Here is an 11,619-nt window from a genome sequence, read left to right on the forward strand (position 1 = left end):
ACATATATATCATACAGGTCCTATCAGTTAGTCCCTTGAAGATGGCAAGCGTTTGCCCTTGACCGATCAAACCAACTCCCTTAGAAAGTTTTTCTTTCAGCAATGCTATACAATAACGTGTTGCCATGTCGTTGCTGTTACAACTGGGACCTGCGGCCGCTTCCACCGCCATCGTTGAGACTCAAAGCTAGCCGATCAATAGCGGACATTGTTGATTTTTTCGGCTCGGCTACTGGCAAATAACATTTGAACTTCCTGATTCCACTTTATCATACGACCGTCCAATCGCCGCATCATCGCACAACTATCCTCGTACGTTCGATGGCCGATGCGTGATTCGCTGTTTTCGCCCCTCTGCAAGAGAGGGGTAAACAAGAAGTCTTCGCGGGGTTGCACTAAGGGAAAGCTGGTTCGACAATGACAAGCGGTGAAACGGTGTTGCAGTGCAAAGCATTGCCCTGAAAACGCTTATAAACGTCTGCTATCAGACTTCTTGTGCGGCTGCACACGGTCAAGACGTGACAACGGGGAGCATGATACTTGTTATACAGCTGTGTTTCGAAGGCATTAAGCCCCGCAGCGACAGAAGCCATTGGGGTTTGGTGCACGAGCAAAAATCATCAATAATTTTCGTGGCTACACAATTGGATGCCGTTGGCCTGCTAACTAGAGCTAGTAATGGTGACAGGAAATTTTGAGAGCTTCCAACGGATGGATAATATGCCATAGAAAGATCAAGACTATTTCGATTCTATGGGCGGCGGCCGGGCGAAATTTAACACACAATCGATTGTTTTTAATGTGTTTAACAAAGGAAGCCGATTTACTTCAGCTGGGGTGTGATCTTCTTGATCACTAACACAGTGATACTGTCGCAGACGGCAGCTAGATCTTTGTAGTCGTAACGTAAATGCCTATCACTGCTGGTGATGATCATTATAGAATAACGTTATCGAGGGATAGACCCAGAATATTTCATGTAAATACGGATAATTCATCACAAACGCGCATTTTACCTATACCTATCGCACCAACGACAACAAATGAATGATGCCTTAATATGCGAGTAAAAATTACCAGTACCTATTGACAGTCGTTCAAAGTAAGCGGAACTAGATCGATGATCTATAATCTTTGTCTGGACTTTATTGTAAGGTCTTTCTCCCATGTTATGAAATCCTAATTATCCTCCTCTACCACTTTTCTCTTTTAGATAAAAGAATATTTTGATGATTAACTTTTTACCTGACTCACGACAATGTTCGATATACATCAAAACGAGCCAACGTGTTTTACGTTGTTAGATGGTTCAGGTTTAGGTACTTCAACAACCTTGAAGTTTTAATAAACAAAAATTCACCATGACCCAAGTCTGCTAAACGAAAACTTAAGGCAACAAGTTAGTTTTTTTTCCTAACAACGGGTTTTATTTAACTATCGGTAACGATAAGTTGCGGTAAATAAATACAACTGAGTGACCCGTAGCAATTAAAGATACAAAAACTTACTCAACACACTGGGTTCGTTTGACGTGTGCCGGTCAAAATGTCCTTTCGTGGTATTGCCAGTGGTAACACAACTCATTTTTATGATAGCGTATTAGATTCACGGTATCTGTAATTAACTTCTTAACATATATCTATGTTTATATGTGTGCATAAACACTTCACCTTCTACTTGACAAGTAGTTGGCTACGGGAACGGACGAATCCTTGTAACAGACCTGCTCGATTAACGCAATATGAACGTCCAAACATTTCTGATTTCAGATCATTCCAAGGCGTTATAATGACGGTGCGAAAATATTCAGACAAAACTGTTACACTCTCATTTATTAGTACAATCGGAGTCTCAGCTACGGATGGATGGCGCGCTTATGTGTGGCCTACGTTGAACGCAAATCGATCACTTGTGTTGCCGAAAATCATCTTCTTGCCAAAAAAATCGAAGATTTCTGAAGTAGGCGGAAGTATATACGGTCGATTGTTTATATGATCGGGTCCATAGTGCGGAGAAGGGCGCTACATTTATCAGCTCGGAGCAGTAATTAATTGTAGTGGTGTTTTTGCGAGAGCCAGCGGAAAACGGGCCTGCTTCCCTTGCACCTAAAGAGTGCCATATACGGATAACATTATCAGTTGCCTTATTTATGGTAGTTATGATTTTGGAGGGTTGTGTGGTGACAACTTTTAGACGACAGCTAGCCAAAGCCAGCGAAATTATATTGCTTCAGTGGAAGACTGGTTTGTTCAGGCGTGTTTAATATACATTACATATTATAAACTCCCATATTCGTGCGTCGTTATCACTGCGGTATCCATTTGATGATTTTGACATTGTCAATCAGGTAAGACCTAAAGGCAAGGCTTGAAGGTCCATTTGTTTCAACCAACCTGAGTCGAGAATAGACACACGTAATGTCTTGGCAACAAACGTGTTAACGTTCATGTTGAAACGCTATTACTAGCAAACAACTTCTTCATAGCTTACTAAAAACCTTCAAATGCTGCCTTTGTATCAACCTGCTCAATTGGCATAACTGATTCTAATACACTTCCCGAACTCAGACTGTTGAGGAGTAAACACATAACACACGCTGCTCCGTACAACGCTGCGACATAATACAATTTTCAGGTAAGCTTGCGTTTACATAAGCTACTTAATGGCTATTGACGACAGTTCCGTAAATAACGTAATTCTACTTCTAGCCTCAGTCATCCGTTATACTTCATGCCTCCGCCTACAGTCCACTCGATCATGTCGATTTACCTCCTACTTAGTCAGCACGGATCTTGTCCACTATAATGAGTTCTGCCAGGAACTTTCTTTGTACACTGATGAATTCGTTCCGAAAGGAAGTTGACTCCCAGGCGATGCGCATCTCTACCACGCTTAACTATGGATAGCTATCGATCGTCCGTTTCGTTGTCCTTGTCTATGCGGCAATTTTCGTTATGCTGACTACCACGATTAGATCCCGCGGAGCGTCTTCTCCTAGGTAACTTTAAAATCATCGTTGCAACCTATCGCCATTGGCTTTCTTTAATTCGTCTGAATAGCCTAACCAGTTCTTCTGAAGAGAACGGCGTGAGACGTTATCCCAAGTTTCATAGCAGCTTCGACATGAGACAACGGAACGTCATCGACGAACGAGTCGTTGCTGAGGCGGCAGTGTTCTTACCGCATTCGTAATACAACTAGCTCACTTCATCATCGTATTACAGGTTAGCATGTCCATAGGTATTGTTTTGGTTCCATCAGCGTTATACCGCTCAACTTAGATACCAATACATAGTTAGGCAAGAGGTAGCCATAGATCCGTGTGGCCGAGATGCCGAGACCTTTTTCCTATGCTAGTCTCGCAATTACGTTATATGATACAGAGACCTTTACATAGCAGAAGCATCAATACCAGTCGCAGTCTCGTATACGGCGGCCAAGCGTCGCTCCGCAGGCAAACGAGCAGGTCGACTAATCATTGTCTACCCTCAGGAAACAATAACCCTCTTGACTTTCTCACCTGCCACATCTAGTTCACTGGTACGCGAACGTGATGAACTTTGCACCCTAACGCACGAGATTGTTTGGCTCTTCTACCAGTCGCTCGTTCTGCTCACCTGAGCGGCATTGAGTAAGAGTGTCGCTGGTAGAGCCGCTAAAACTGTTAAGCGCCAGAAGGGGCGTATCCCTATGGGACGCCGTGCCTCCATTTTGAGAGCCTGCCACGCCTTGGACGGCATCCAGTGCTACTCGCCGGCTACGCAAACGGGGAAAAAAACTCGACGCTTTGCAACCCTGTCGGCCACCGATGAACGTGGCCATTGCAGCTCACGCTGATTCTAGTATTGATATTCGCATTAGATATCTTGTGTTTGATCGGTATTTCCGTGCATCGTCAACTGGCTGGAATGAAGGCTGAAGATTATCGGAACAGCGTCTTCTCGGCTAAACGTCTTGAATCGTAGAGGTATTTCAATGTAGAGGGAAGCTGATCGACGTTTTGGACAGAGTTCAGATCAGATCAGATCAGATCAGATCAGCTCAGCTTAGCTTGGTGCGCGTGTCTGAGTGTGTATCGAATCGGCGCAAGTGTAAATGTGATAGAGGAATCGTACGATCGTGCGCTAGAAGCAACTTTATTACTGAAAGGTCCCGTTTTTCAAGCGGAGCGATAATTGGGAGACGAACATTTTGAAGAAAAAGGAATATCACAAAAGCTGTTACAATGAATAAAGGAACTTTAGCCCTAAAGATGGTGGCTTTCGGGATCAATTTGGTTATTTGGGTAAGTAGCTACTTATTCAAGTTATGGTCACGCTATCAAGGTTGCGCTTGAAATCGGCTAGATATTTAAATGAGCATGGCGATTCGCTCATGAGAAATATTGTGGAGCGCTACTGCCATAGAGGGAAGACAACTTCGCCATTCGATACCATCAGTTATGAATCAGAACCTAAGGGCTTTTGGTTCTCCTAGTTGAGGGTCACAATATAAAATCCTGAGTGTGTTCTCCGTACTGATTGTCAAACTCGAAACGATCTAGAGCATCTATAGTATAATAGCTTAACTTACCTGGGCATTGCTCATTTGCGTAGTGAAGACAAGCCAACTACAATGTAGTAATATGCAAGTCTCGCATCTTCCAACCTATCGCGGTCTGGATGATGTTTACTACAGCATAGCCTTCTTCCACGACGATTTCGGGTGTTGACCTAGTGGCTGACATGGGACATGGTGTTTGCCACAACCTAGCAAGCGTACGTGTGCCAAATGATCTAAACGAAGTGTGAGAATTTTGCGTCCGACAGAATTCGTCGCCTGGACACTTATACAAATATGCTGTATTTGTACCAGGGCATAAATATACCAGGGTAGAATAAAACAAAAATAGTCGTTATGATCAGCCGTACCTGCAACTGACGCGCAACGGACCACTTGCTAATTGTCCAGTTAGTTATATCGAATGGCTGCCAAATGAAAAAACTATATCAAAAAGCTCGACAGTGCCAAGTTAGTTACCAAATGGGCATGTTTTGAATATCTGGAAATATAACTAAAATGTCACATATTGACTATTCCGCCTTAGTAAAACAACTCTGCGATTGCCAAATCCCTTCTTCCTCGTTCGTGGCACCGCTAAGACTTACCAAATACACACCGATGTCTAGTTTTATCTAAATTTTATCATTAATCTAAAACAACTCGTTGAATAGAGACCCGTCAGCATGCAGCGGAAGTAAAATGTTCGCTAACGAGTGAACAATTCGTGAATAACTCGTTGTCTATTTTATGCGAGTGCCGAACGGGGTCTGTTTTTTCAAAACAAACCATATGGCGTTTGCGGTCCCATTTGATTGATGATCCATACTTGGCGCCCACACTGCGGCATCGTAGAGTGTAGCAGGTTCGGCTGTAGATGTTGTACGATTATAAAGATTTACTACTCAGTTTCTGTATCAAGACTCACCGATCAAATTTACTTTCAAAAAATCAAATCTAGATTACTATTATATGGACCTTAAATTTCGATTAGCAAACGAGCTGTAAGGTTCAACCTCAAACCAAGGCACAACGTTGTTGTGTTCGCAAATGAAATACGGTAAGTAAGTTAGAATTCAAATAGAAGTTACAAGCTCTACCTAGAAACGCCTCTTACTATAGCCTAAATAAATTGTTCGATTTTTATTTTCGTCGTATCTCTCCATGTAGCTGGCTCCCATCGGTCTGAAGCGCCCCTAGGGTTAGCATAGGGCAAATGCAGAGGGTATCGACATCAATCGTATTAGCAAAAGCCAACCTTCTTTTGTGGCTCGTGAAGAAACCATACTACTATTTTATAATGTCTAACAGAATAGGACCATCTGTACCCGAACGCAACATATTGACAACTTCTCTTGTCAATTAGTCCGCTGAAAGAACAGAGACAAATCGTGATGTCATACATACATACATACATCTGTGTATACATGTATAACGTTCTTATACAACTGTGTTAACCATATATACATATATGGGTTTATTCCTTAGAAATAGCAGCTGGGGCCCGTCTCTTGAAACACTGATATTCTTCGTTTGTCTATTTTAAGGCTGTTTGAGATGTAGAGCTTTTATTGAATCTTCTCAAGAGACAAAATCGTTCACTAGACGTTCGATTTTGTAGTTTGAATTGTAGTCGGAAGCTGAACTCGAATGGCCGGTTGCCATACACCACATACAGCTATATCTAACGGTATAGCGGCAAAGCTACCGATACTATAAAGCAGTAGACATACTGCTCCGTAAAAACTTCCAAGTTGTTTATTTACGGTAAAGAGAAAGATATAGGTCCGGATTACAAGACATAGCCGTAAAATATCAAAAGTGTTCATCGATCATTATTTCTCACAAAGACCACCTATGCTTTTACGAAGGCTCTTAATTAATGTGAATTTGACTTCTTTCTCCATGTGTTGAGCGTAGGGAATGCGAATATTTAGATCGAAAACAACAATCTCTAGAGAGACTGTTTCAGGTAGAGTGTCAACCATTGTCAAACGCGCCTCACCGTATCAATGTAAATCGTACATAATAACGTGGCTTTATTGAATGAATGAATCAAAGGAACAAAAAAAAAAAAGCTACCTAATCCATAAGTGTACATAAACGATTTTCCGCAAATCACAATTTGATTATTTCTCATTATATTATTATATCACAGTTTGACCGAACTCATATCAACCGAAAGAATATCAATTTAACTCAAGTATAAAAAAAAAACCTTAAATATAATTTCTTAATTATGAATCAACACTTTTCTCGGTCGCCATATGTCCTCCGTTGTTTTAATAGAGCTGTAAATATGATGCCAGCATATTGTACACGGTGCTTCCATTGCTAAAGCCCCATCCCCATTTTCTCGCCTCTCAGATCTTCATCGCTCCGAACTCAACTAGGCTTTCGATATGACTCTCATCGTAGCCTCTTGACCCAACAGAATTCACTAGGTCTAGTGGACAAAGAATTTGGTAACGCCGATTCGCTTGGATATTGCCTTGCCGTTACGGAGACGCCAAGCGTTGTTCCTTTTAGGATACATTTGTCAATCACTCCCCTTTACCAGCTAATGCTGAGTCACGAGACACTGGTCGTCCTTTGCTATTCTGTTCGAAGGCTTATCGGATCACCACACACTTTGCCATCAAATCTTGGAATGCCGACCTAAGACAAGCATTAAGTGTTCGCAACTGCAATGCGCCGCGTCATGATTTCCTGTCTTTTTCTAACTATACTGTTACGTAAGCTCAAGTTCCAAATGGCGCTGGAGCATGAGAATAAATGCATCGAAGACGGTAATTAATTTATATGTATTATGCGAGGTTTAATAGTGCTCGAAGAAGCTATCCATAGTTTAGAAAGATAGTCAACTTTCCTAACTGTTTTATAAAAAAAAAAAAAATAATTAAATAATTTGATTTGGAAAAATCGAACGCCATGTGATTTTCATCTTGATTTCGTTTTCGTAGATAATTGGCTTTTCCTTTGCTCGTTTTGTAAGAAAGGGAGCGAGAAAGTCCTAAAAAAATGTGATTATTTTCCAAAAACAGCGTCCTGACACCGTAACAGCTCGAAGGATAGAAAACGGGTCTTTGTTTCAAAGTGCTGGGATTATGTAATATTTAAATCTATAGTAAGACAGATCAGTACTGCTTGGCACGTCTAGCCGGGGCGACCACTCCATCCCATTGGCTCTACAGGTGTTTAGGAAAGCACTTAGTGAAAAGTTTGAACTTTTCACTAACTGCTTTCCTGAACAGTTTACGGGCTGGTCAATTTATTTCATAGTATCAGGCTTAGCTAAGGGACAACTGTTTCTGCCAGATATTTTATAGAATAACTGAAACGTTTTTTGTTACCGTCATCCAAAGGTGATCCCCTGTTAATATCACCATTGCTTAAACCTATGGGATCTTAATATGACCCAGTGAAACTTAGGGAATGAATTTGTTTGGACACGGGCGCCAGGCAGTCTACACGTACCATATTCACAGTATGAGCATAAGTTGTGAAAATAATTAATAGATAACAAATATATTCAAAGAAATAAACAGTATAGAAGATCATACTTATAATATTGTTACAAATTATCTGTCATGTCCTGTTGAAATGTAGTAAAAAAAATTAATAATACTGGCTTGCTAATAGACAGCTTCGATCCTACCCTACTACTACCCCACTCGATCCTACTTCGAAGTCAGCTACCCATGAAGTATAGTAAACAATCAATATCTTATAACGTATTGTTATCCACTGGCAAACTGGTCATCGTCATGAATCGATACTCGGCTTAAAACATTTCATAGGTTTATCTAAATCAGTCAGAAGTTTATCTAAAAATATTACACATTTGTTTGTATAAGTTACGCTACAAGTGACCAGCTGTCGAAACAAGTGTCAGTCGTTTAATCTCAGGCTCTCTTTTGATAAGAAAAACCTTAATTGCTAGTTACTACAATTCGTTGCAATACGTTAAGTTTCACTATAAATCACGATCATCCTCCACTATTTACATCGAAGACCTGTACGTCGTCTGCTATAGAGTGGGTAACTGCAATCAATCGCTCATTTACTTTAACGCCCCCGCCACGTTTGTGTAACCTGCCAAAACTAGCAATTAGAAAGCAGTTGAAAATGTCGCTTTTACTATCGTATGTTTATTCCCAAGTTGACAAAAACGGCGTCCCTACCTAGTGATTTGTGTTAGGAGAGGGTGTCCTTCTCTTGAATGGAACCTCAGACTAAAGCCTTCCTAACTCTATGGAAGACCCGACTTGTTAATTTATGAAGTACGTAGGGGGCGCAGGGGCTGCTGGATGGTTCGGCAGAGAAGGTCGCAAAATTACTAGTTAATTGGATCATACTGACACATTGAGCGTCCGTCGGCCTTATAAACGGCATAAGGATAGCATTCATACCAGTGATATTGAAAAGTGTCAAGGTTCTTTACGAGTCGATGAGTGAGGCAAACTAATTTTTGCCTTTCACAAGCGCCATCACATGCGGGCTCTAAGAAGTAGGTAAATTGCAACTTATGAAGGGCTTTTGTGGTACACTGTTGACAAGTGGTACGTTATATGAGTGCAGTGCTTGAGAATGGTGGCAAAAATAGGCTGTCGTCGGAAAAAATGAAAAACTGAGGACATATCATTTTTAAATTGACCGCTACGCATGCGTGTAGACCTACCGTCGATAGCTTCAACTGCTGAAATATCATAAGAGGCATTGGAACAACTGTCATAAAAAATATCATAGGACATCGCTCAGATGGAGGCCATTAAATCCGGCTTTTAGTTCAACATTTGATTTAGTAACAACTATTTGCATCAAAATGGCGTAACTAAGGAAAAACAAAAGAAAAGCAGTATAATAAGCCCTGCAAACAATTCGCTGGAAGAATCATCTGCTATTATTATGAATGATGTCCAACTTCGTTTAGCGATCGTCCTGGCGATGACGCACGGACGGACGTCACAAGTACAAACTTCAGAATCGACTTCAAATCAGTCGAAATAATGCTTGCCTATATATCTGTAGCGTACACGCGAGAACTAACCTCCATTAACAGTATCATTATTATTATTATTATTATTGTCATTATACATACGGCCACGATATATTTATTTCAGGCTATAACACGCGTTATGCGGGTGATCGAGTTTTGATCGTGTGACCTGAAAAGGGACCATTTTGAAAATGTCAGTCACATCAGTCCACACACACACACACAGAGACGCCAATTATAAGAGAGTTTGTGAAGACATATATCTGCTAATATATAATTGCTAACTGAATTATCTGTTGATCGCTTGACCGCGGTGTAAGTTTCTATGATGCGAACGGCTTCAGAGACTAAAGGCAATCACGAAACGGGGGCAGCTAAGCCTGTCTAAATGAAGACCAGGTGTTCACGATCGAAACGGCGAATATTTAAGAAATGTTTTGATTCTCGCACAGAGGTTGCCATCTTTGTCTCGTCACTGGTAACAACAGGCATCTTAACCTGCTAATTATGGTTAGTTGTGCAGACTACAGTTTGCTATCATGCAGAATAGGTCTGTTTTGGTGTATAGCTTTGAATTTATTTCCTTTCTATGCAGGTATTGTCTTTAGAAGGATTCATTTTCGAATTCAACAGGTCACAAACGTCTCCGAAAGAGTGTTCTGGTTACGTGAATGTATACTATTTTGATGTATAGTATATAGATTAGTGAAGCGTCTCAGGTTCGAGACCGAGCGTAGGTATACTTCCTTTTGCGCTGAAGGAAGCTAGTCGTGTGAATGCCTGGCGGCAGTACTGCACATAAAACTCAAAAAATTAATTTCAAAGAAGAAAATTGGATGGCTTAATTCAAGACAGACAAAGTAACTTACAGACAACTTGGCAGGTTTTTAAGGAATAAAAACTGCACGTTATAATGTATCTTGAATGAACGTGAGCTGAAAACAACTATCTGCTAATCACGTTTCTATCTGTTTCAGTTACTTGGTCTCGTGCTTCTCTTCGTTGGAGTCTGGGTTCGAAGTGACCCAAATTTTTGGGAATTTCAGAACAATCTTCCGTTGGAAAACTACTACACTGCTTGCTACCTCTGTATCTACGCGGGAGCATTGATGCTCGTAATCAGTTTTATGGGCTGCGTTGGAACGTTTATCGATAGTCCCTGTATTCTTTGGACCGTGAGTGTTTTTTTTTTATTGATTTATTTGTATCATTACTGCGCGTTTCGGTATATTTAGGCCTAACCTTAGTTAGCAATACGGGCGATTCAAGACCAGTTTTCTGAAAAAAATAGAATAAAGCATATCGATTGGAAAGGTCGGAAATTAAATCAAAGGCCCTTCAGAGGTTAAGTTCTGCTTTTGAGCCTTGCTACATGTCCTATGTGCCATCAGATCACTGTGATTGTCCACCGCTGTTAACGTTTGCATGAAACTCTGTGTACAAATTGTAAACTATTGCTAATATCGTAGATTTTGGTATACTTTGTTCTGAAAGAACTTTCTCCAGGACCACAGCTGTATTAGGTATCAAGCCAACCTAGGTTATTATTCCCTTTTAGCATAATTATACTAGTTAGAGTTGAAACGAGTAACTGCTGCTGATTAGTTTCTTATCTATTCAAATACATATTTCAAGGTTACTATTGGTTCAGGTTAAATAACTTATAGGCTTCTATAAAACATGCAGTGAAAACTAAGCTACTTCGTAACTTATCATCGAGTTGACCTGCATACAATAGCAACTTTGCGGTGTTTATGGTTACATGCTGTGATGTTCAATCGGCGATTGCCCTTATTGGCAGCTAGAGATGAAAGTTACTGTTAAACGAAGCTTACATGGATTCTGCATAACCGGTTATACTATTAGATTTAACAACGATTGTTGGAGTTTTCGATTTTCTCCCTGAATGTAAAAGTAACCACTCCCGCTACTACGACTCGTAGATAAACTTTCTCGACTTACCGATTTGTTCCAAGCTCCGACTCGCTGGAGTTCTAACTTACCCTCTCAGCAGGCACGTTCTACATATATATATACGACGTTTCTACATACATATATATATACGTTTCTACATATATATA

The 11,619-nt window shown here is 40.7% G+C and overlaps 1 protein-coding gene and 1 long non-coding RNA gene across 3 annotated transcripts in view; one reads left to right on the plus strand and one right to left on the minus strand.

Moving 5' to 3' along the window:
• Positions 1–1,117: 1,117 nt before the first annotated feature.
• On the minus strand, positions 1,118–5,258 carry LOC147757802 (uncharacterized). The gene is made up of 2 exons (XR_015319888.1): positions 5,148–5,258; positions 1,118–4,916 (listed from the first exon to the last, which is right to left on the minus strand). It is a non-coding gene; the product is annotated as an uncharacterized LOC147757802 (long non-coding RNA).
• Positions 3,520–11,619, plus strand: part of LOC111244110 (23 kDa integral membrane protein-like) — a 19,647-nt gene continuing 11,547 nt past the window's right edge. Inside the window, exons 1-2 of one of the 2 annotated variants that reach the window (XM_022790775.2) lie at positions 3,520–4,285; positions 10,516–10,713. In XM_022790775.2, coding sequence (XP_022646510.1) covers positions 4,226–4,285; positions 10,516–10,713 — 258 coding nt within the window. In that variant the 5' untranslated portion in view covers positions 3,520–4,225. Of the gene's footprint in view, positions 4,286–9,883; positions 10,049–10,515; positions 10,714–11,619 lie in introns of those variants that run through there. The other variant, XM_022790777.2, reaches the window with a different exon arrangement.

Source organism: Varroa destructor, unplaced genomic scaffold (assembly GCF_002443255.2).
Source record: "Varroa destructor unplaced genomic scaffold, Vdes_3.0 BEIS01000002.1, whole genome shotgun sequence".
NCBI lineage: Eukaryota > Metazoa > Arthropoda > Arachnida > Mesostigmata > Varroidae > Varroa > Varroa destructor.